This window comes from Pestalotiopsis fici (genome assembly GCF_000516985.1).
Source record: "Pestalotiopsis fici W106-1 unplaced genomic scaffold PFICI_Scf_11, whole genome shotgun sequence".
NCBI lineage: Eukaryota > Fungi > Ascomycota > Sordariomycetes > Amphisphaeriales > Sporocadaceae > Pestalotiopsis > Pestalotiopsis fici.
The window spans coordinates 2,367,495-2,391,870 of NW_006917101.1; the positions used below are offsets into that span (position 1 = coordinate 2,367,495).

Sequence of the window (24,376 nt, forward strand, 5' to 3'; positions counted from 1 at the left end):
CCGCGCCGACAGATTCTGGGGTTGAATCTCGCTAGTGAAATCTACACTGTCCCCCAGCCTGAGATCAGACCCACGTGGGGAGCAGAGGACCCCTGACTCGGCTCCTTCCGTAAACGGATTTTGACGATAGCTTCACTCACTTTTTTTTTTTTCCGTCCTTCTAGGCTCGCCGAGGCCGTTGGGACCCACTTTTGGGGTCTTAGACAAAGAAAAATAGATTAGATTTGCCCCTTGCAGTCTTCATCTCCCATTTCATTTCTTTCTGTTCATAAACGATCAATTTCGACCTTGTTGGCGGTGGCAGTGCGGTCTTTGGGAAACGGGTTTGGGCAACAGTGCGCTCTTTTCAGCCATGAGTCTCATCAGCGGTCAACTTCAGGCTCCGACGAGCAGCTTGCCGTCGCTGCGCTCGCTTGATGAGTCCTCGGAAGAATGCATCTTCTCGGCGTTGCGCAACCTCTATGCGCTCTACTGCCCGTTGTCCTCGGCGCTGATCTTTCAGCATCCAAAGACAAAACCCGCCGCGCCGGTCAGCGAGGTCCCCACACCGCTGGTTGATTCCGGTTACGTCTCTGGCGACGAGGATGGAGACGAGTACGATGATGCAGACATTCTCGAGACTTTGCGCGCCGATGCCTTTGAGCGCAACCATGCCACGTCGTGGCTGACTGGCTTCATCGCTCGTGCTGAGGGCTTATCGATCTGGAAGTCGGAGGAAGCGTGCGAAAACGCCATCGACCAGGCGTCGTACGTACTTGCATCCTTCAGCAGCACCGCGGAGGAGAATCAGGACGATGAGGATATCGATATTTTCCGCGATTTCTCGTTTGACTTGGGAACCGCTGCTGCAGATGGGGAAGAGCCCACAAAGATTCAGATCCAGCTTTTAGACAAGGCCATCGGCGCGAGATCTGATCATACCGACGTTGGATTGCAAAGCTGGGGCGCATCAATCGTTTTCTCGGATCTCTTATGCGCTTCCCCTGAGCGCTTCGGCTTGACAAACCTCTGCCGCGCACCTCGTGTCCTTGAGTTGGGCGCCGGCACGGGACTGGTCGCCTTGACCCTGGCGAAACTGTTTCCTCTGATTGGAACGACCGACGCCAAAGTTGTTGCAACCGATTACCACGCCGCGGTGCTCGCCAACCTGAAAGACAACGTTACCGCCAATTTTCCGGATTCGGCATCGCCCTCTTTGGAGGCATGTCTTCTTGATTGGGCAACACCCACCTTTGATGCACCGCTCGACGAGCCCGCGGACCTCATTGTCGCTACAGATGTTATCTATGCTCCAGAACATGCAATCTGGCTGCGTGACTGTGTCGCTGCTTATCTCGCTCCCGGTGCTATTTTCTGGCTCATGGTGGCACACCGGCGGGACGGCAAATTCGAAGGCATAAGCGATACTGTCGCATCCGCGTTCGCCAATCCGGCTGATCTGCCAAGAGATAAGGCTGGACGTGCTCTCAGCATACTGTCGGAGGAGCGGGTCGAAAAGCGTCGTGGCATCGGTCGTGGAGATGAGAGTCACTACAACCTATTCAAGATTGGTTGGTCGGCGCAATAGAGGGAAGCACTGGGTATGATGTTGGAGCAGTACGATATCGGACGATGTTCATGAGCGCATGTTTCGAAGAGATGGATGGATACACACTATAGAGAGCAGAAGATGTATACGGAGCATAATGAGGGTTTACGACAATAGATACAAAGAAGCGTAGATTAGACCATACACGAGAGCTTAGAATGGTCACCTAGTCTGCAACAGACTAATAGGGACCTGGGTTTAGAAGATAGATGATGATTTAAGGATGGGACTTCTTCAGCCGCTACCTATCATTTAACTACCTGATTTAGACTTTTCAATGCGCATGTGACAGTGGGCATGCCAACGGACATCTATACACACCTTAATTTTGCCCAGCTTTTTTTCCCCCCCGTAGCTGCAAGACGATGACATTGCTTTTTTGCGATCAATCTAAATGTCATTACTGCCAAGTCTCGCTTCTCATCATGCAAAGTCCCACAATGGCCATGCTATGATAACAAGTCAGTACTATAATTAGGTTTCATCCCGTTTGCCATGGCAATTGACCTCTAATGCTTCCAAAGCTCATGTTCAGCAATGTCATACAATAGGTATATATTCAATACATGACGTGCAAGAAATACCCATCTTGAACCTTTTTGTCTTGTTTGTTTAATGATATTTTAGTTGAGCTGCCAACTAACTGCTGTGGCTTATATCTGGACGTCAGCCTCATTCACATGTGGGGCCTCATCTCCAGCAGTCCCAGCTCTTTCCACCTTAGTGAGGTCATTTGTGGCGCCTGCATTTAGCCGTGGAAGCCTCTGAGGAAACCAACCAAAGCAACATTGATGTGATCCCCCACGAGACATATCGCGTCCAATATCAGCTGCAACGTTACAGGTCACCATGAGGGTAAAACAAAATTCTTATCTCTAAAGTTGCGCGCATTTCTAGTACTTGAAGCTGGGACATTCCCGCGACTCATTTGTACCCCATGGCTTCGTCAAAACGCGGGCCCTCGGTCCTGGTAAGGCCACACATTCTCTCTCTTTCATCAGAGGCCTTTGGGACATATCATGATATCATATACACCATGGACGGTTCTAACATGATTACCACATCAATAGGTCACCGACTCGAGACAGCGACCTCCATCTCGAGGGACGCCTCAACGACCAGGCACTGGTGCCGGTGGAGGACCCTCGCGCATGCCGTCGATGCGCTTCATATCCGTCGACAATGTACTCCAATATAACTCAGAGATACCCTCGGGACAACCCCGTCTGCCGCCCGGACAAAGTCCAGCAATGCGAAGAATGAGTGCACGGGGCCTAGCAAACCTTCCATCGAGACACGGGCAGGCAAACATGCCATCGCGAACAACCAAAATCAGCGAAAAGTTGGTGCTCCTGCCAGAAACTGAAGAGAAGGCCGATGGCTTTGATGAAGAAGGCGAGGGGGTCTTCAAAGATGACGATGACGAAGGGCCACCAAACGATGAAGAGCTGGACATTCTGAAGAAGCGAGCTGGCGTGCGCGGAAAGAGCTATGCCGAACGTCTACCCAAAGGTCAGAGGACAGACAAGGTGTCCCGGCTGACGGCCTACTGCACTGCACAATCGTACAAGATGAAGTCTACATCCGAGTTCCTGCGCAAGAAGCACGACGCGAAGACCAAGCTGTACGACGATTGCCTGTATAGTGTCTACCACATCCCGATATTGCCAGGTGTGGACGGCTACCGGGTCAGAAGTCGGCCGATCCTCAAGTCGCCAGGTACCGGCAAAACGTTACTTGACATTGAGATTGAAAGAAGCGAACTCCGAGATGAGCACATGGGTTATGAGGAATACCACTACGATATGCACAACGATGAGAATGGGGGGCACCGTGGCTCTGAAGAGCGCGGCCGCGACATGAGCAGGCCGCAGCCGCAGCGCCACCAAGATGATGATTCCATCAGTCCCGTGAACAGGCTTGCGCCCGATGCAAAGCATTTTGCCGAGATGTTTGTCTTTTCTTACGGCGTCGTGGTATTTTGGAATTTTACCGAGACGCAGGAAAAGAACATTTTGGCTGATCTCGCATTTGCCGAGAACGAGTCAGGGGTGTCACTGGTCACACGCCCCCTCGATCAGAGTGACTTTGAGACGGAAGAGTTCCATTTCGAATATCGTAGCGACATCAAGCGCCCTCGCATTTTCAACGACATGATTACTCTGTTGCCGAAATCCGATCACATGGTCAAGCTCACCATTAGCCATGCGATTGCGCAAAGTACCAAACTCTGCTTTTTTGAGGAACGCATGTCCGAGACCATGCTGGACGCGCAGCACGTACCGAAGCGGCTGGCTTTAACCGGAGAGTTGAACATGACCAGGACGGAAATCGTCAAAATCCTTGGCCGCTTATTCAAGAGCCGCGTGGACATTAATCTCTGTGAGCGGCAGTTGTTGCATCAATACAGGAATATTTGCTGACGAGAGAATAATCTAGCTTCCAATATTCTGGACGTTCCCAATTTCTTTTGGGATTCTGAGCCGACCTTGCATCCGCTGTATGGCGCGATTCGCGAGTACCTGGAAATCGATCTGCGCACAAAGGTCCTCAATGAACGGTGCCGGGTATTTCTGGACTTGGCCGAAATCTTGTCAGACTCGGTGGCCGACTCTAAGATGAGCGCAATCACGTGGATCATCATCATTCTTATCATCGTCAGTATTCTTGTAACTGTTACTGAGGTTGCGCTTCGATTTGGAATCCTGTCCAAGGAGAAGGGCAGGAATGAAGGCAGCTCTCACGATGCAGAGGTACTACGGACCAGGCTGCACGGTGCCATTGCAAATGCCACCCTGGACGAACTGAAGATTTGGAGTGCAGGCTTGAGTGATGAAGAGAGGAGTGCTGTCTGCGGATCAGATTACGTGGGCACAACCTTTGCTGGCATTTAATAAGGAAAGCAACATTTACAATACGGCAGCCTGGCGTTCTTTGCGTGTATATTTTGATACCCTGAACTTTGTTGAGGGCATTAGATGGTCGGTGCATCGGATTGGAGTTCAGGTTCATACATCATAGGGTTCGCGTAATAACAAAAACTTTTTGCTGTTTGACTTTATCCTCGACCATCGTCTGACCTGTAAACAGAGGACGTGGTCGTCCTTGACTAGCTAAAAAATATTTTTGACGATGCCATTTTCTGGATTCCATCTTTGCCGGCCCAGAAAAAAATATGTCACTAAGCAAGAAATCCAGAGAGTGACACCTGGTGCCCCGGGTTCGGGGATACGATGACATCAAGGTGGAATTCCTCCAAACCATGACCAACACTTGAGCTACAACGATACCTCGGCCCATGGCATTGTCACAAATGGATGTGCATCGGGAACATTATTTTCTTGGCCGAAGCGACGGTAGTATAGAATCAAATCCATTCTCTCATGGGTGATCCTATTTGGATATGATATATCTCGCCAAGTTGGATATTCTATGTCCGAGGTATCTTGAGCACATCATCAACGTTGACCACTTGTCCAGTAGCTATCGACTTATTGGCAGCTATGCCCGTCAAGATAGACAAGGCGCCGTCCACGTGGCTCGCGGCACGCATATACTCATCAGAGACAGGCTCGCCAAAGAGATCGTTCAGCAGTACAGTGTCACCTCCACCATGGGCGCCAGTGCCCTGCGGGATCTCAATCTCTTGGGGCTTCTCCAGGAGCGGACGTAGCAGCAGCGTCGTCTTTTCGATGGAACCCTCGGCAGCCTGGTCGCCACCCGAGTTGACGTAGCTGTTCTCGACCACCTCGAGCTCGAGCCGGCCGCCGGTGCCGTTGAAATTGACGCGGAAGCCCTCCCAGGGCGCGTAGGCCGTGAGCGAGTACGTCATGACGGCGCCGTTCTTGTACCGCACCAGCAGGTTCATGGTGTCTTCGATGCTGATGCCGTCGCCAAAGACGCTCTGGTCCCGGTAGTAGGCGTCCTCGTGCTCGGCGTCGAGGTACATGGCCTTGAGCTGCGCGTGGTCCTCGAGGTGCAGGGCAAAGGGGTCCCGGCGGGCCACGTCGCTGCCGTGCGCGCGCGTGTAAAAGTCGCGGACCCCGCGGGCCTCGGCGTTCTCGCGGCCGTAGAACTTGAGGTCGCCCTGGGCGTAGACGGTCTGGGGCCGCGTCTGCAGCCAAAAGTTGACCAGGTCAAAGTGGTGGGTGCTCTTGTGGACGAGCAGGCCGCCGCTGTTGCGCCGGTCGCGGTGCCAGCGGCGAAAGTAGTCGGCGCCGTGGGACGTGTTCAGCGCCCATTCAAAGTGGACGCTCGTGACGGTGCCAATGGCTCCCGACCGCAGCAGTTCAAACACCTTTGTATTGTGCGGTGCATAGCGGTAGTTGAAGGTTACGCGCACCTTGTTGCCAGTTTTCTCGACGGCGTCGAATATTTGCAGGCAGCGAGGTACATCAATGGTCATGGGTTTTTCGGTCACGACATTGCAGCCGAGTTCGAGCGCCCGTACAATGTAGATGTTGTGCGTCCGGTCGATGGTTGTGACAATCACTTCGTCGGGCTTCGTCTCGGTAATGAACTTGTCAAAGTAGGATGCCAGGTAGGTGGGCACCTTGGGATGACCAAGAGACTCGAGTTTGTCGTTGGCAAAATTCATGCGTGTCTGGTTCGTGTCTGCAATGCCCACGATACAGGAAGTGTTGCTATAATCTCTCGCTATGGCCGTGTAAAAGAAGATTGCTCGTCCACCTGTGCCGATCAGGGCATATCTCTTCTTTGAGCCGGCCATGTTTACAATCGTAGATGGAGGAGTCCGGTGGGATAGCTCTCGGGCAGTCTCGTCGTTGTGCTGTGCTTTGAGGTTTGAAGCGAGTGTCCTAGTATCGAATGCTAGGTTGGACTGATTGATTACAGAACGGTATTTCTGTTATGACCATTAAGAGTTAGATTTTGTAACTTGTAAACTACGTGACTACAGATGATAGAAACTCCCATGATTCCAGTAATTATTTCAGTTATGGAGCTCACGATAGAGACGCAAACGCCATCCGGCATCGCTATCGGGTTAGTAGACCCCGGAGTTTATGAAGTTGGGGTATGGATTATCAGTGGAGTTATTCCCCCGCTTCTCCAGAGTCCAGAGAAATGGAGATCCACTATAATAACCGTGGAGAAGTACCGGTATAGCCAAATAAGTATACATTATCCCATTGCTTGAACTGACTGGCTGGCTGGTTGGTCCTTAGATGTCGTTATCTTTGATTGAAATGGAAGCCTAGTCTTTTCACCGCCGCAGACTCCAGAGTCCATGACAGGGCTGGTCGTTGCCAACCCCATGTTGCCGTAGTTGTCAAACCACACCATCATCACCAGTTTTTTTGACAAACACAACACAGTCTGTATTGGAAGACTCTTGATAAGCCGCTTTGCCTTTTTAAATAAATTGAGATCCACAGATGGACTCACAACGACCAGCTTACGAGTCAGGATCTAGTGTACAGGAATATGCTTTGACTCGACGGCTTGTTTCCTTGCTTAGGTTAGCAATGAATAGGCTTCACTAGCACCATGTACACACCCCATACAAGAATGCCGAATCTGGGGTGTATGCGGGGACGACGGCGCCTAATGGGATGACAACGGGCTGAAATCCCTGTCCCCCACCGGCTCGAACGCCAATCCCGTTATCAAAGTCCTCTGGCACCACTGTCATATGACCACAATATCTGGCCATGGAACCCCCGGTGGAAAACTGGATGCTTTTTACTGCCTTGGATGGCCATGGAACCCCCGGTCGTGCTATTCACTGCGTTTGATTCTTGATCGTACTAGTTCAAAATTCAAGCACAGCTCTAAAGTGGTCGGCATTAGAATGTCCACGAATGAGAAGCAGCTGCAACAGGTGCTGGTCTCTTATGGCTGGAACCGTGAGAGAAAGCTTCAATCTTATCTTTGTCCGGTTCGAAGTCCCGCCTTCTTGAGCGAGTTTAAATGTTTGACTACATTTCTACGAATCAGATTCCATGTAGATTACAGCGAGAGTCATTTGCCAATTGATCGGAATTCCGCTCGGTTTTATGGAAGAAGCCTTTTGGATGGGTCAGCTCAGTGGTTCGCTTACGTATGCCCCTACCTTGCTTCTCGCCGGCGTCTTGACAGACCTGGGCTCAAGCCCGGGGTGTGAACATGACAGGGTTCTCCTCAACTCCGGTGGAACCAAGACTCTGAGGCTCATATAAAATATCGTGATAACTCTCCACTTCCCCAGACTTCTCCAGAGTGTAATCTCAAGTTTCTCCAGTCAGTATTCACAGACTTTTGAGTGACGCTTTCAATTAATCGTGGAACTTTGATCGCGGAGGAAAGTGAACACCATGGCAGACAGCAAACCAATGGAACAAGTCACCAGCGCGGCCGATACAATCGAGCCAGCAAAGGATGTCCAGGCTGTCGTCGGCAAGGGAGGTGACAAGGCCACCGCCTTTTTGGTCGAGCACGGCGAAGTTACTTTCGATTATGAAGAAGAGAGACAAGTCCTCAAGCGCATCGATCGCCGTATCCTGCCTTTGATCCTGGGCGCATACTTTTTCCAGCAGTTGGATAAGAGCGCATTGTCTTACACCTCCATTTTTGGCCTCACCACCGATGCCAATCTTCATGGAACGGAATATAGTTGGCTCGGTATGTTGACGATCCTTTCGGTCTGGCCATGACGGATGTCTGAATCCTGAGCATGGCCTAAAACGTCAAGAGAACAGGATTGCTGACAATAGTCAATGTCACAGGCTCTATTCTGTACATCGCTCAGCTCATCTTTCAACCGCTTGCCGCGCTTCTCCTGGTGAAGCTACCTTATGGAAAGGTCATCGGTACTGCCGTAATCGGCTGGGGATGTTGTGCCGCCATCGCTGCTGCTTGCACAAACTTCAAGTCACTCGCGGCTCTTCGCTTCCTTTTGGGCACGTTTGAATCCATGATTGCCCCGTCACTGCTCGCTGTCACGCAGATGTGGTGGAGAAGATCCGAACAGACGCTCCGTACCTCGTACTGGAATGCAATGAATGGTGTCACCTTTATCGTCGGGTCCCTTGTTACATTTGGTCTTGGACACATTGAGAGTCCTCATATTTACAAGTACCAGACGGTTTTCATCTTTTGCGGCTGCTTGACCGTTTTGTTTGGCATTGTTTTCATCTTCCTGATGCCCGACTCGCCCATGGAGACCAAGTATCTCAACGAGAGGGAGAAGATCATTGCCATTGAGCGCCTCCGAGCGAACCAGATGGGTGTTGCGAGCCGCAAGTGGCGCTGGGATCACGCTTTGGAGACATTGGTTGACATCAAGACCTGGCTCTGGTTTGTGTTGGTCGTGGCCATCTCGTAAGTCTCTTGGATTCCGCCCTCATCCATGTCAGTAGTGCAAAAATTCCTGAGCTCTTCCAACTGACTGCTGTTTCCAGGATTCCCAGCGGTGGATTCAGTACATTTGGCGCCCTCATCATCAAGGATTTCGGCTACGCCAACTTTACGGCAATTCTCTTCCAGTTGCCAACCGGTGCACTGCAAATCATTGCCATCACCGGCTCTGCGTGGTTCGCCACCCATTACGGTCGCAAGGGGCTCACTATTACCTGCATTGCCATGTTTCCCCTAGTCGGCCTTATCATCATGCTTACCGTACCCCGGACTCACAAGGGCGTGCTGCTTTTTGGCTACTACCTAGTCCAGTGTCTTGCAGCTATTACGCCCATGATTTACGCCTGGTCGGCCCAGAACACAGCCGGCGACACCAAGAAGAAGACAACGTCGGCCGTGGTATTTGTGGGCATGTGCACTGGCAACATCATTGGACCTCTGCTATACAATGTCAATGATGCGCCAGAATATCGTCCCGGTCTGATTGCGAACTTGGTAATGTTTGCTCTGGTGGGCGCCCTGGGACTGTAAGTTGCACCGCCTCTAATTCTTGATAAGACTTCCTAGCTAATTCTGTGCCTGCAGGCTTATTCCATTGTATCTGACGTTCCTCAACCGCCGCCATGCCAAGACGCGCGAGCAGCTTGGTGGGTCAGCCCACATAGTCGATGAGTCCATGATGAGGAAGAAGGATATGACGGACAGCAAGACGGCCGATGTTGAACACAACGATCACGCCCAGACGCAGAGACTCGAGGATGATAAGGGACTTCATGATGTGACCGACTTGAAGAATGAGAACTTCATCTATGTCGTATAGATAGTTATTCATCGGAAAGCAAGACACAGATTCTGGAGATGGATCAACGGCACCGCCATGCCAAGAATACATTTGATATTGTACCCTCACTTGTCACCATTGTAAAAACTCACTTTGGCATGAAATTTCGAGAATACCGCCAAACTAGAAATTCAGTTGCGCTGATGATACAAGATGAAGCGAGATGCTGTCATGATCATGTGCATTGTAAAATGTTATTTGGTGACGAGTATATAAACAAACATTGTTATGAGAGGTCTACCGCAGCAGCCAGCCAAGCGCCAGTCCAGCCAGGGCCAAACTTCCGGCTGCAAATGGCTCTCCACGGCCCAACATGGCTGCGTTGGTGGCGGACGCGGTGGCAGCAGTACCAGTCTGAGTGACGGCGACGGAGCCGCCAGTGCTGGTAGCGCTGGAGACCGAGCTCGCCGCGGAACCGGTACCGGTGGCGCTGGCCAGCATTTCCAGACCCGCGGTGATGGTGACGGGGGTCCAGTCAAATGAAAGGTCGCTATAGTCGCTCGAAGCAAAAGTAACAGTGGCCGTGGGCGTACCGTCGTCGTTGCCACCGAGATTGGTGGTGGTGCAGGCGACGGGGACAGTCTCGCTCATGTCGCAGTGCAGGTGAAAGAACCACTCGGTGCCCATGTTGACCTCCAAGTCATATACACCCGTGGACGCATCAGGGGGCGGCGTAGGCTTGGCCCAGGGTCCAACCACCACGGTCTCATTGTAGGTGCCACATTCGTCCGAGTCGGTTCCTGGAGGACAGTTGAGAAGGAATGTGGTTGCAGTGGCATCGGCGCCAAGAACATCGGCTACAATAGTCTGCTCATCCGTGTTAAAGAGCAGGACGCTGGTGATGGATGGTGTTGCAGTAGCCATGTTGATTTGTGGGGACGAGCAAAAGAGTGTATTCTGGTTTGTAGCGAATGGCTTTGGGTCAATATTGAAAACGAATGATGTGAGAAGTTTGCTTGGGGAGTAGTTCAAAAAAGAAATGGAAAAGAAAACCGAGGGAGAAGAGGAATGTTGACGACGTCAGGAACTCTCGGGCTGGAATTTTTTCTTCGCGTTTGAATGTTCTCATGGCGAATGATTTGAGCATGACCTAGGGGGCAGCCTAGAGCCCGTCGGGACTGGTGCCGAGATTGCCTACCAGGCCTACTGCAGGGGTTTTTGTTAAGCTTACAGCTAACCTAAACCACTAAAAGTCCTTAGGTGCTTCTTAGAGCTGACGGCATCCCTGGAACTAGACGATGTTTGTAACAGGCAGATATTCCTTCCTGTGTTTCCATTTCCATATTCAGCGTCAAGTGATTATCATATGGAGTGTCCAAAGATTTGCTTCAAGATCCTCATGGCAATTGGCTCAAAAAAGGTCCTCAAAATAGTTTCCCCGAGGCGTGAATTTCAACCAAGGGCCGTCATGACGTGAAGTGATAACGTCGTAGAGTTGGAATTCGTCCACTCTTCCCCTACCACCCGGCGCACCCTTTTTCCCACCTCCAACATCACCGAGGCTTCCCTCGCACCTCTCAAAATCAAAGTACCACAGTGTTTTTGCTAGAATTAGGCTGGTCTCAAGATACGCCATTGGCTTTCCCGCACACGATCGCATGCCAACCGAGAAGGGTACAAACGCCCTATATTGTGTCGACGTGCCAGCCGAGTATTCAGCGTCGTTTTCTGCAGTCTCCAACCAGCGCTCTGGGGTAAAGGTAAATGGGTCAGGGAAATACTCTTCATTGTGGTGGATCGAGTAAGTATTGACTCCAACGTGGGTTCCGGGTGGGATGATATGGCCATCGACAACAAAAGGCTCCTTTTCAGTCGCCTCTGCAGCTTCACGCCACAGTGTCCCACCGACAGGAGGCGACATGCGCAGAGTCTCATTGATGCAGGCACGCAAATACAAACAGCTTGAAAGCTGTTGACCCCCATGAATGTCACCTCCTGTCTTGAATTTGCCGCGAATCTCCTCTGCGAGCTTGTCGTAGCATCTTTTGTTTCGTGCCAGGTAGAAAAAAGTTCCTGCCATGGCCGTCGAAACAGTATCACCACCTACAGGGGAACAATGTCAGCCAAACAGATCTTTCCTCCGGAGCGGATGGTGTACATACCTGCCGATATGAAGAAAAGACTTTCCGAAAATAGCTCACTTTGGCGGAAATCCGCAGTCTCCGCATCAAGATTTTGCAGAACAAAGGAATAAAAGTCCCGACGCTCTGGGGAATCCTGTTCAACGCGTGTCTGGATCATCTTCTCGATCACATTCTTCCACTGTTTGCGGACCGGGCTCTTGTCCAATAGGTATTGGATTCCCATTTTTGACAGAAGCGGCCAATTCATGAATGAGTTGATCTTCCAATTGGCGAGCGAAATGGACTTCAAAATGAAGTAATGCTCATCATGGAGTTGCAGGTCCAGCGGATAGCCGTAGGCCAAATGCACAACAATGTCCATGGCAAGTCGCCTGAAGCGCTCCGAGACATCAACAAGGTTTGAGCCGCTCTTGAGAAGATACTTCAAGAAGACATCAACCTGTGAGGACATGATAGGCTCGAACATTCTCATTGATCGTTCCGACAACGCGGGGCCAATAATCTTGCGCTTGCGGGCATGTCCGCTTCGGTCCAGAGTATTGAAGATAAAGGGCACGCCCTTGTTGGTTGAGAATAAATACAAGTGCGATTTGGTGGTCCTTGGGTTCTGATATATATCTAAATCAATGATGAGTAAAACTGCAAAAGTTATTTCAAGCATGAACAACAAGACGTACCACGGATAGCCGTCACAGAGTTGAAAACCAGGCGATTAGGGCCATATCGCATGACGCTTCCTGTTTTCTCGCAAGCAATTAGTCTAGCAGTGAGTGCAACAGCAAGGTAACTGGAAAATCAGAAGATACCCTGGCTCGGTTCATACCATAATGTTTGTGATCGTCGTGCGTGACTAGAGGAAGACGTCTGCGAAGAACGAAGGACCCGGCATACGAGTCGGATATTTTCGCCAGGAAGGGGCCATTGTAATCTCTGAGAGGGTGCAAGCCGAGATAATACGTTGATCGGAGAATGAACTATTGCGGAGGCTTAGCAACGGACAGGCACGCTATCTATGTGCAACTCACATAAGGTATCGCGATGCAGAGCATATAGCCGATGCCGAGGGCAATGGTGTAAAAGAAAGCCATTTTGTTGTTCTCCAGCAGATGATGCTAATTGCGAATGAGTCGAACAATTTAGATGTGATGAAATTGATGGCTTCAAGGTTTACATGATGATCATCACCCCCTGTATCGTGAAATCAACAAATGGATGATGCCAACGTATATGAAGTGAGCAGGTCTCAATTGAAATTGGAACTTCTCAACATTAAAAGCTGAAGAATGGTGTTTGTCGCATGTTGCAACGCGAGAATCCTTGTCTGTATACCGGTAAAGGCGCTTGTGTTGCCGTACGATTACTGTTGGAAGTAGGTACCTAGGTAGGCATGCATGTGCATTATGCAGTTGGCTGCACTGAAGTCCACAAACAACCGGCCTGTCTGCCTGCAACATCTCCACATCAATCAGACCCCATTCATACTTGACGACTCGGCTCAATGCTCCAGATTACGTTCAGGCTAATGAGTACAAAGGAAATCCAGGGAATGCAATTGATGAGAGGGTACAAATCTCTTCCGTCTTGATGAACATCCAAGTATACCCGCCATGCATTGGTTGTTTGCTTCAGACCGATCCATATCCTCACGGCTTATAGGTAGGCTTCCACATCTGCATATTCCGATATACAAGGAAGTGCGTGCTAAATATTTCATTGACGAGCTGCAGGTCGTCATTGGAGACCGGCCATTATTTACTTGAGAATGCTCATATTGCGGTGGCCCATTCGGGATAGACTTCTTGTTCCCTCGGCGTAGAAGCAATGTTGCGATCCTGTATGTGTTCTTCGACGGGAAGGTCCTGGTGTTGGGAGTGAATTCCCATTTCGACGCCCCTCTTCTGGATGAAGCGGGCAAAGCCCATCGTTTCCTTTTTCCACTGCTCTTTCGAGACCTTGCCCTCGATATGATCGGCAAACACCATGGCGTCAAAGGCTGCCTGCGAAGTTGAAGCGACCGTATGTGGCCGGAATCCAGCCAGCGCATCGCCAATCAGCACGAGTTTTCCGTCCATGTACTCGTTGCGCGGGCTAATAACGTCCGTGACCGCCTGTACAAATGGCTTCTGGGTCCCGCGGACAATTTCGGCAAACTGAGGCGGTAGCCGTTCTGCGGCAATTTGTCGCTGCTTCTCCCACGCCTGCATGTCAATCATTCCCGGCGGCATCGTGATGGGTCGGCGCTTGCCGTGCTTGTCTGTCATTATCTCTTCGAGCTCCGGAGAGCCTTCGGGGAAGTTGGTATAGTATACAAAGTTTATCAGGCGCTTGCCGGGCTCGACCGTGCCGCTTTCGCCTGGTATCAAGTACGCTAGAATTTGAACGCCTGGGCCATGAAAGAAGGTGAAACGTTCACTGAAAGCCTCTCTCGTGGCCGGGCTCACATCATTCTCCGGAATGGTTCCCCTCAGAGCACAATAGCCCGCATAGGTTCGCTTGACCTCTGGTTCTACCAGAGCGCGTACTGTTGAGCTTGGGCCGTCGGCGCCGATGACCATGTCGCCGGTGATACTGCCTTCTTGTCCCGTGCCTGTTTTGTAGTAGACTCTTACGTTTTCACCCTCTTGTTTGATGTCGGTGACGTTGTGGTCGTGCCAGTGAACCGCCTTGCCGTGGCTGGGTACGGGCGCTGGAGGTTCGCAATGCTCGCTCTTGACTTGGTCGTAGTTTGCCCGCATGATGAAATATGCCAAGTCCCACTACACGTTCCATCAGCCACGCTGCTTGATTATCCAGCGATTTGCTCTTCAAGAACTATTGCACGGGGCTTCTCTGTTTGATGCCAGTCACTGCAACTCACCGATGTCATGTTCTGGTCCATGTCCTCCTTGTGAACGACCTTGCCGGCCTTGTCAAGGTATTGCCGCCTGTGCGATGTCACGGCAATGGGACGATCACAGCGATTATATCGCTTGAAAAACGCGAGGGTGTCACCACCAGCAACGATACCAGCTCCCTGCTGCTCCAAGACGGGGGTGCGGTTACGTTCGAGAATAGTCGTGTCATGACCGATTGCCTTGAGCGCCAACCCAGTGGCCAGCCCACCCAAAGAACCACCAACCTGATCACCATCAGTCGCTGTGAGGGCCATATGCAAGTGATAAAGCAGTGTACCAGCCAATTCAAGGACGGGGGGAAACCTACAATGATGAAGTGGAGTCTCCTAGACTTGGCTGCATCTGTAGTCATTTTGTATACTTGGAACTATAAGCAATCCTGGATTGGGAACTAGCCACACTTGGTGATCTTGGCACATGTATAGGGGAAAAAAAGAATGATGGAAAATTGACCGGGGAATCAATTTCGGTTTTCGACAGCTATATGCTTTGAATTTATCTCACAATTCCTGATGGTTTTTCCCTTCTCCACATCACTTCATATCATCAATAATTGGGTACAGGTGCGGCTTCATGTGCGGCATTCTGACGTCACTCGGCACCGCATCCAGATTAGACGTGGTAGCAATATGCCCACCCTCCACAACCTCGCACGATCTCAACCGTTCTCATCTTTCTCACACTCCATAGATCAACCCGAGGCTTCCAATGTTGAGATGAATGAGGTCATGGTGATTGAAGTGAGTGATTAGTTGGTTGAGTATCTGTACGTATCTATGGGAGTAGCAGAGAGTACATGTATTGTGGTCGGAAACCAAGTAATATAAGCTCTGGCTTCCGACCTATGAAACTTTCGATATCTTCTAGCACTCACTCGATTGGGCTCACAAAAGTGACATCTGTCCCGTTTCCCCATTGAGGCATTGAATCAGCGCCTGTCTGTTCCGCTTCTGGTCCAACCTTGGAACTGCTACCCTCTTGAGAAAGTCCTCTCCAGACTTTCTGGTCTTTAGCACCCACACGAGCGCCACCAGTGATCATACCGATGATACGACCATCCAAATCGAAGACACACGTCCCTGGATCTCCGAGACCAGCGGTCCGCGCCAGTCCGAAATAATATCTTCGCTGCTCAGCATTGCTAGGCCTGTAAGGAAGAGCCGCCATTCTCGAGGGGGCGTATGGCTTCGAGTCTACTTCGAAAGTATTCGTCTTCTTCGGTAAACGCAAATCTTTGTTTTTTGATCGCTTTGCGCTCGGGGGAGGTCGATCTGATACGCTTTTGTTGCAAGAAGAAAAAAAAGAGGAGAGGTTTTGCTTGTAGAGCAACTGGGAGGCCGGCCACTGAGAGGTAGGCGAGTAATAGGTCAAGCGAGCGTAAATCTGGTATAGCGGAATCTCGCTTATTGACAAAGGTCTAGCAGGGCGCGATGGAAGCATTAGAAGTGTGCAAAGAGGACGACGAATGTAAACAAACCTGCTACGTAGACTGGTATTTATGCTTTGGTCTCTCGTATCGCACCTGTCTTTGGTAATACCTGAACCCGGGTAGTGCCCTCCATATCAAGCTGCGGTGCTCCTAGATACAAACGGCGCAACTTCCTTGACGTCAACCTACCACATGGTCCATGGCGAGACCAGTGGCTTCTTCAACGTATCTGCGAGCACAGCGGAAAGTGGGATTGTGATTGCCGCCTTGTCTTGAGTGAGGTTGCCTCGGTCGAGGTTACCATCTTAGAGGACGCGTGATTCATCTTGAGATAGACGATTGACCATGCCACTGTTATTGTCTCTGTTGCTTAGAGGGTCAAATGGCTGAGTAGCTGGTATATGGCCATCATCAATTACGAGCATGCTCTCTGCACATGAATTTCGGCATGGCATTTCACGTGTATTGGAAAAGGGTATTGATCTGCAAACACGTAGAGTTCGGGCGGTCCAGGAGCCTAGAATCAGGGTCATATACAACACGATATAATCTATGCATATTCTCATCTCTAGCATAACCCAGCAAGTATCACGTTGGTGAATCTGAGATATTGCTACGACACGCGAGTTACGTCAACATTCATCGTTTCAACTCGAAATTATTGATATTGCAACAGAGCAGTCTCTCAACAAGCAAACGGTGAACCAATGGAAAGAAAATTCATTCAAGTGCTGCCGTGTAACCACTCACAGCAGCAGACCAATTCTCCTTGGTAAGCAGCCACTTGACGATCTCCTCCAACTCCACTGCCACTTCTTGCAGGCCGTCCAGATCAAAGTGTATGCTCCGAAGATCGATAAAGAAGGTGGTGCCATCGGGCCCTCCTAGGCCAAAGTTGGACGACAGTCCTTGTCGGACTCGCACGATGGAGCTGATGGTCTCAAAGTTCTGATTGGGGTTCGTGCCGTAAGTGCCCATGCCCGGGACCCAATTGAAGCTGCAGTGGCCGAGTATTTCGAGGAGCATGTTGCCGTCATCACCGAGGGCGGACATGATCTGGCGGAGGGGCGCCGGAGCGTGCGCCGTCAGATCGAGCTGATCCTTTTGCATTCGTTCCAGAAACTGAAGTACTGTCTCGTCGGGTCGGTACTCTACCACATTCATGACGGCTTGCATCGTGGGTCCCGAAACATCTGTCGCTTCAAACTGGCCAGTGGCTTCGAGTATCTTCGGCAGGAATGGGAACGTGGTCCGCGCCGCCTCGTAGTTTGCGAATAAGGCGTGGGAGTGGCCTGTATGGCTGGCAATGAAGAGGGTCAAAGCCGTCTTGGTTACCACCGTTGCCGTGATCTTGGGATGCAGACGCCGGAACTCGAGAATTGATGGAGCCTCGAAGCTGTAGTGCAACGCATCTTCATCAAAGCTCTTGACCGTGTATTCTTGTGCGTCGTTTGGCATGATGTAGGGCGGCCAGAGCGCTTTCCTGTGTTGGCCTACGTCCTTGAGTCGCTTGGCGTGCCACTTGACTGCCGCCCTAGCCTCGGCAGAAGTTCGCTGATTGAAGTGCGAATCGGCCCAGAGCTTGTAATCAAGATGTTCCGACAGTGATGGGGTGCCTTCGAATGACTTGTCGAAATCTGCTCTCCATATGAGGGCGCTCGATGCATCAATGACCGCGTGGTCAAGATTCATGATAACACCACACGTCCCCGTTTCTTCCACATCATACAGATCTACACGGACAAGAGGACCTGGGTAAGCGACTTGATCGCGGTAATCAAGTGACTTGGCGCGCAACTCCGCCGAGGACTTGACGCTGCCACAGTCTCGGAAGATTTTGTCAAAGAACTTGTCGTTTTGGCGCATAAGGACATGGAGGGCATCAGTGGAGCCCAAGGCTTCCTTGTCGCTCACCACAAATGATGCCACGACCCTATTGTTCTTGAAACTGGCCTCGAAGGCTTTTCGGAGTTGCTGATATTTGTCAGTCGAGGGCCATCAAACTACAAAAAGAAATCACAAGTGAACTTACGATTTTGTCTGCCTTGGCAGAAATCATTGCAAATTTGAAAGCCCAGCTGTGGAATAGTCCACTTTCGAGCATCACATTGGCAAAATCGTAAGCAGGGACAACATCCTCGACATCATCCCAGTCAAGCCCGAGCGTTGAGATGGTGTCGACAATGAGTTTCTTTGTGGGCTCATAGAACTCGGGAACCTCGGTGAGATGAGCCATGTCCTCAACACCGGGCGGTCCAACTCTGACCACGCGCTTGTTTTCTTTTCTTCCTGTCCCATCATGCTGCTGTCTTAAAAGTTCAATCTGCCCAGATATCGTGCCCGCTTTGGTCATCTCGATGAGGGAAAGCGTCTTTCCGGTTCTCCTCTTCACTGTATCTCTGACTCTCATGACGGTGATGCTGTCGGCAAACTCACCAATCTGCGCATCTAGCGACAGCTTGCTGGGCTCCAAGCCAACAGCCTTGGCCCAGATGTCTCTGACTTCCTCCACAAGACGCGAGTCGTCCATGGTTGCCGGTCCAGATTCTTGCGCAGTCCTATGTTTCTTGACCAAAGCCGACAACTTGGTCTTCTGAATCTTTCCCGCCATGGTGCGGGGATAGTCCGTCAATCCCAGATCTTGCACCGAGATGACGTCCTCGGGCACATAAATGTTTCCCATGCTCTGGATGACGGCGTCTTGAACCCTTTGGCGCACATCAGCATCGACCTTGCCCAACAAGATTGCAATCGGCACTTCACCCGCAATGGCGTCGGGCGCGCCGACGATTTGCGGGAGCATGGAGGCAAGATTGTGATCCTTTGCAATGGCTGCCTCTATGGCTGTAGGCGACATGTTCTCTCCACCTCGGATGATCCTACTTTCGGTCAGTCGCTGCTGTGATAAACTAAATCATACCAGCGCATCCCACTTAGCAGTGAAGAACTTACATGTCCTTATAGCGGCCTGTGATAAAGGTGCGACCTTTCTCATCCATGCGGGCCTGGTCGCCGGTCTTGAACCATTCCCGTCCCTCGGCATCGGTGTAGAAGCTGTCACTGCCGACGTTGTTGATATAGTGCTGAATCGCGGGCGCCGAAGCATGAAGCTCACCGAGCACGTTACGAGGAAGTACCTGGTTGGTTTCGGGGTCCACGATTCTAATGGTCTGGCCGGGAATCACCCAGCCGCAGGATACCTCGGTTCCGTCAATAATGACCTTTGGGTCACTTTGGGACAGGGACCGGACAATGACGCCTTCTGTCATGCCGTAGCCGTTCTCGACTCCACGGGCGCCGAGTTCTTCCATACATGATTTGAAGATGTCGGGGCTCAGCACAGACCCGCCAAACATGACCGACTTGAGATGATCGAGCTTGTACGATGTGTTTGACTTGAGTCCAATGAGAGCAAACATCATGGTGGGAACCAATACGGTCTGAGCAATCTTTTCCCGGTGCAGAGTCTTCAACATCACATCGGGCTGGAATGTCGGGCCCGGGTAAATCATGGCGCCGCCGAGTAAGTAGGTCAGAGGTGGCCAGAGGTGGCCCATGGCGTGGTTGTTGGGCATGACGCCGCAGACGCCGTCGCCGGGCGCTATCTTGACGTCCTTTGCCCTTGACCGCCAGGACTCGATGTTCATGACGGACTCGGGCCACTTGCGGAAACAGCCCTTTGGCATCGACGTGGTACCGCTCGTGAACATTACATAGCTGTCCTGCAGCTTGTCCTTGTCTGCATCGCCGTTTACTTCGACCATGACAAAGCCGTTGGTCTCTACGCCATTGGCCTTGGCGCCATTGGTCGGTGGCGCCTTCATGATCTCCTCGAATGGCGTCCATCCTTGACTGTTCTCTGGGGCGGCAACGACAATCTTGAGGCTATCCTGGAACACTCCAAGCTCCTCGAGCGGTTTGATCAGGTCGGGACTTGATGTCACCACCGCCGATCTTTTGCCAGGTACTACGGAGCGCGCTGTCTTGATCATGTGGAGGACTTCTTCCCTGTTTGCCAGATTTCTTGGATTGATGGGTACAAACACAGCCCCGATTTCGGAAGCTGCGTAGCTGCGTGTGTCCATTAGCAGCTCGTCTTTTGTTGATACTACTAATGCATATCCAGGTACTCACTGTGTGATGAGGTGCTCAGCACCATTGGCGTTGAATGTGAAGAGTGGCATGCCTGGCTTGAGACCGTGTGCCCGTAGACCTGCCATACATCTTTGTATGGCCGTGTCCATGGCTATATACGACCATCGCAGGTACGGTTTCTGACGATATTCGTCATCGTCCAGTGGTATACTTTCAATCTGGTAGAGATCCGCGGGCTGGTGGACGGCTGCGAGGGCCAGCTGGCCAGGATATTGACTGACAGATTCCAAAAACATCTCACGCAAAGTGCGGAAGTTTTTGGGCAGAGGCCCACCGTAAGCCTCGCTCAGATTCGACATACTGGATATAGTCTGTGGTGGCTTGGGCTATAAATTGTATAGGGATGCTTGGCAAAATGATGACGATGAATATTACTGGCTAATAAATGGGACTATACAGAAACCCGCCAGTATTGAATCCTTCGGGAAGAGATATATATAATGTATACAAAAGATTTCTATGTAAAGACCCTGGATCACTTCCATTCTTATTAGAAACTCCCAACCTAGCACGGCAATAACGGTTTTCGGTCTTTGTCGCTAATTTGATCAATCCGTCCATTGAGCTATCCGAAGCATCCTTGACCGTTGATGGTGACCGACTGCTACCTTAGGAAGGGAACGACAGGGCCATACTATAGTAGCGGCCAATGGTGTCGCCGGCTGGGTTGGTTGATATCCATTCTAATGCTCCATCCCATCTGCCGCAGATGCATCATGCTCCACGTTGTGCTCCACGACGTTGCACGACTTGGTTCTAGCTGCCACATAATCCCCCGCCGAACCCGCCGGCTTCAGGAGGCAAGCATTCCGGAAAGCACGAAGAAAGCCGCTGGTTGGGCACTAAGAGGGCAGTCAAAAAGCTTACCTTGACATTGGTAGCTCGGGGTTCATTTTATAGGGCTCACTCAGCCTAATCTGCCGTGGTTTCTTATTGACGTAACCATAGAGTACCTCATCGGAGCAGAGAATGATGACAGTTTCTTGCTATAAGCATTGTTGGCAACGCTTTGGGATATCTGACAGGACGATGATGTCTTGGTGGCACTTCTCAAACATAATACAGTAGGTCGGTATTTTTAATGTCCAAGCGGGCCTGGAAAGTTTCGACTCGTTTTGTCTTACGTTAGCACTATTGAGAAGATTACAATCCCACCGCCGTTGCCCGTGGCCATGGACGGCGGGATTCGAGACGCAACCTCCAGAACTCCGAAGCCCTCAGGACCCAGTTTTAGCGGCCGTTACCAAGTCCGCCGGGCTTCCATGGTAGGTAGGTATAACACACAGAGCGTGGGAGTAGGGTGGGTGGCATGGAAAACAAGCTTTCGATCTATGACGCAGCAATCTAGTTTTGCTCGGGGATCTGATTTCAATAAGCCGCCCCTACACTATCCTCATTTTATGTATTAGATGATTTGCTTGTCAGACCTAGATCTCTAGTTTCAAACGATATAAGGACTAAGTCATGCGGATCCAGGCCACCACTCCTCCATAGTCGATTACGTGTGAGCACTATTACTAAGCCGCTAAGTCGAGGATATTGGGGCAAATACGTATCGCTTTGAATCAAAGGGTTTTATCATCAGGTTATGCGGAGAAGCTATTGATCTCAAACAATGTGTTGGTGCGACGTAGGCGTTTGGAATTCATGCAAAGGTTGGGCAAGGAATGGGTCATCAAACTGGTTCAGGTGGTCAAGATTCTCGGTCGGTGGACGGAATAAATTCATTCTGATTAATCTCTTTTCTTGACAAGATCAAAACTACAAATTAGCTTCCGGTAAGACATGCAAGTCACCTATTTAGGAAACTAGCAAATCCAAACATGTCGTATCCCAATAAACTTGCGGCATGCTACACCTCCTCAAATGTCAGAACACAAGACAAAAAGCAATACCTTTCTCCAACCTTCAGATAATACTGATCATGCCATATGAAGCCTCGGCTGCTGGAGACGGCAACTGACGGCGGACCCACAGTACAGCGATCAAAAGTGGTCTTTTGCCTCTGCAGGACCCTCATGGTTCGAGGACTTTGCCAGAGTAAGTACCTAGTAGGCAGGGAACCAGTTCCGAGCAGATTGAATTGTCCGATTTTTACTTCGGAAATAAGCACGCATAAATATGTTTACCGGACAAACAGTGAAGCAAAAATGAAACTGCCGGCTTCCTATACAAGCTCAACGCAATGAAGCATCAAATGTCGAGAAATTCATCATCCTGGAGAGGTTTATCCAAGTACACCGGTTTCTTGCCCTTTGCGGCTCGGTGGGCGAATTCTTTGCTGCGGATTTCAGAGATGGGTGGAAACTCTGAATTCAACTCAGCGTCGGATAAAGACTGTGACTGCTGGTACTCGTCATCATCATCTTGGTTATTCACGACACGAGACGCTTTCTTTGCGCCGTCTGACTTTCTGCCGCGGGATGCCGGCGTCTGGGGGGTTGTCGACGAGGCTGCCGTCTTTTTTGATGGAGTTGTGACCTTGGGTGGTGGCTTTTCCGTGGTAGAAGTCTTGGCCCTCTTGCTGGGCGTGGTTGAAATGGCATCAGCTCCTGCGCGCTTGGATTGCGGATTTGTAGGTGTCGAAGGTGTCGGCGCTGGAGGTGTTTTGCGAGCAGCTGTACGCTCCGTCTGAGTCGGGCTCGGATAGATTACGGACGAAACAGAAATTGTACTGCCTGGCACAGGAGGATGGTCAAAGGCAGGCATCGTGACTGAGCGAGCCCGGTTTAGAGGTGAGAGGATATCGCTATCCATGTTGGCCACGGGTGCTCTTGGCTGCAATGGGTTTTCTGAAGCAGGAGGGCCAGGTAGCATTCGACTTGAAGTTGGCGTCGGCGGAGTCAACAGTCGTCTTGGACCAACAGTCTCGCTAATCAGAGTCTCGGCAACTAGCTGATCCATGAGGTTCTCGATGGCCTTGTGGAGCTCTGGCCTCAGCAGGCGAAGAAGTGCCTCGGAGCTCTCCTGGCAGAGGCGGTCCATCTCAAAGGCAAAGGCCATTGGGTTCTTTTGGTCGTGCATCTTGCTGCGGAGAGTATCATCGCGTGCTTTCTCAAGAGCGCGGATCTCTACCCGAATCATGTCGCCTATTGCTTCGAGATGAGCTTGGAACGAGTCGTTGCATCGTTCAATCACGTCTTTCGACCTGGCCGAAGAAACTGCCATGATTTCGGGACTCATGTTGCAAAAAGAGGAAGTCAAGTTGGGTACTGCAACCGACCGCTGATTTTGGCCAAGCGACACCCCTCTGGTGTACCTGTGACCTGGTGTTAAGATGTAGAGACCGTGTATACAAGGGTAGCTATGATATACGCTAACGGGACTTGTGTGAATAACGAGGTCGAATCAGTTGGGTTGGTTATGGAATGAATTCATGTCATGATGATATGTGTATCTACGCAATAACGAGATGCACACAGACTTGTCATGATAAATAAGTAGGTAGATGAAAAGTGCTGGGAGTCGCTATTGAAGCTCTTGACCCCGACCGACCGACTGCTCGACCATCATTGGTGCCTGAGACAACAACAACAAGAGGCAGCATTGGAGCAGCCAAGAAATATGCCTCGCTAGACTGTAAAAAGTCATGCAAGCCAGGGCTATCTACACCACCTTTACGGCGACAAATTCATGCTTTGATAAAGAAAAGCCAATGGACTTATTCAAATTGTCTTGAATATTGGACAAGAAAACGCGGAGGCCTCGCATCTCTTGCTGTCGAGGTCAAGAAAACTGTCCCGACAGTCTGGTATAGCCGCGCAGAATGGCTGAGCCTGCATGGACCGGGGGGCACCTGAAACTCATAGTTCTGAAAGCTGAAGACCAACGTACATGACAACCTTGCACAAGCAGCAGATCAGTTCCATTTTATCGCAAGGCAGAATTAACGCGGCTGGCAATGTCAATACAACGGGAGTTACGCCTGTCTGCTGTGTACTTGCAATCAGGCTGTCGCGCAAGAAAGACTACGTGCTTCATCACTTGAAAAGACAGCATTTGCATTGTCCATTTCCGACACATTTCTCT

At 50.8% G+C, this 24,376-nt stretch overlaps 10 protein-coding genes across 10 annotated transcripts; 3 read left to right on the plus strand and 7 right to left on the minus strand.

The window, feature by feature from the left end:
• Window positions 1–352: 352 nt before the first annotated feature.
• Window positions 353–1,567, plus strand: PFICI_13699 (uncharacterized protein; the record flags this gene model as incomplete). The annotated part of the gene is made up of 1 exon (XM_007842280.1): window positions 353–1,567. The coding sequence occupies one exon, from the start codon at window positions 353–355 to the stop codon at window positions 1,565–1,567; it is 1,215 nt and encodes a 404-aa protein (XP_007840471.1).
• A 958-nt stretch (window positions 1,568–2,525) lies between these two features.
• Window positions 2,526–4,482, plus strand: PFICI_13700 (uncharacterized protein; the record flags this gene model as incomplete). Its single annotated transcript, XM_007842281.1, has 3 exons — window positions 2,526–2,558; window positions 2,659–3,970; window positions 4,028–4,482. 3 exons carry the CDS (start codon window positions 2,526–2,528, stop codon window positions 4,480–4,482), a joined length of 1,800 nt encoding a protein of 599 aa, XP_007840472.1.
• Window positions 4,483–5,018: 536 nt separating this feature from the next.
• On the minus strand, window positions 5,019–6,317 carry PFICI_13701 (uncharacterized protein; the record flags this gene model as incomplete). Its single annotated transcript, XM_007842282.1, has 1 exon — window positions 5,019–6,317. The coding sequence occupies one exon, from the start codon at window positions 6,315–6,317 to the stop codon at window positions 5,019–5,021; it is 1,299 nt and encodes a 432-aa protein (XP_007840473.1).
• A 1,585-nt stretch (window positions 6,318–7,902) lies between these two features.
• Window positions 7,903–9,764, plus strand: PFICI_13702 (uncharacterized protein; the record flags this gene model as incomplete). The annotated part of the gene is made up of 4 exons (XM_007842283.1): window positions 7,903–8,209; window positions 8,314–8,908; window positions 8,989–9,471; window positions 9,530–9,764. 4 exons carry the CDS (start codon window positions 7,903–7,905, stop codon window positions 9,762–9,764), a joined length of 1,620 nt encoding a protein of 539 aa, XP_007840474.1.
• A 258-nt stretch (window positions 9,765–10,022) lies between these two features.
• PFICI_13703 (uncharacterized protein) lies at window positions 10,023–10,649 on the minus strand (the record flags this gene model as incomplete). The annotated part of the gene is made up of 1 exon (XM_007842284.1): window positions 10,023–10,649. The coding sequence occupies one exon, from the start codon at window positions 10,647–10,649 to the stop codon at window positions 10,023–10,025; it is 627 nt and encodes a 208-aa protein (XP_007840475.1).
• A 487-nt stretch (window positions 10,650–11,136) lies between these two features.
• PFICI_13704 (uncharacterized protein) lies at window positions 11,137–12,957 on the minus strand (the record flags this gene model as incomplete). The annotated part of the gene is made up of 5 exons (XM_007842285.1): window positions 11,137–11,828; window positions 11,888–12,487; window positions 12,547–12,606; window positions 12,693–12,843; window positions 12,895–12,957. The coding sequence occupies 5 exons, from the start codon at window positions 12,955–12,957 to the stop codon at window positions 11,137–11,139; spliced, it is 1,566 nt and encodes a 521-aa protein (XP_007840476.1).
• A 678-nt stretch (window positions 12,958–13,635) lies between these two features.
• Window positions 13,636–15,115, minus strand: PFICI_13705 (uncharacterized protein; the record flags this gene model as incomplete). The annotated part of the gene is made up of 3 exons (XM_007842286.1): window positions 13,636–14,625; window positions 14,727–14,987; window positions 15,071–15,115. The coding sequence occupies 3 exons, from the start codon at window positions 15,113–15,115 to the stop codon at window positions 13,636–13,638; spliced, it is 1,296 nt and encodes a 431-aa protein (XP_007840477.1).
• Window positions 15,116–15,633: 518 nt separating this feature from the next.
• PFICI_13706 (uncharacterized protein) lies at window positions 15,634–15,930 on the minus strand (the record flags this gene model as incomplete). Its single annotated transcript, XM_007842287.1, has 1 exon — window positions 15,634–15,930. One exon carries the CDS (start codon window positions 15,928–15,930, stop codon window positions 15,634–15,636), a length of 297 nt encoding a protein of 98 aa, XP_007840478.1.
• A 982-nt stretch (window positions 15,931–16,912) lies between these two features.
• Window positions 16,913–20,646, minus strand: PFICI_13707 (uncharacterized protein; the record flags this gene model as incomplete). Its single annotated transcript, XM_007842288.1, has 4 exons — window positions 16,913–18,166; window positions 18,225–19,071; window positions 19,145–20,263; window positions 20,327–20,646. The coding sequence occupies 4 exons, from the start codon at window positions 20,644–20,646 to the stop codon at window positions 16,913–16,915; spliced, it is 3,540 nt and encodes a 1,179-aa protein (XP_007840479.1).
• A 1,894-nt stretch (window positions 20,647–22,540) lies between these two features.
• Window positions 22,541–23,530, minus strand: PFICI_13708 (uncharacterized protein; the record flags this gene model as incomplete). Its single annotated transcript, XM_007842289.1, has 1 exon — window positions 22,541–23,530. One exon carries the CDS (start codon window positions 23,528–23,530, stop codon window positions 22,541–22,543), a length of 990 nt encoding a protein of 329 aa, XP_007840480.1.
• Window positions 23,531–24,376: the final 846 nt, after the last annotated feature.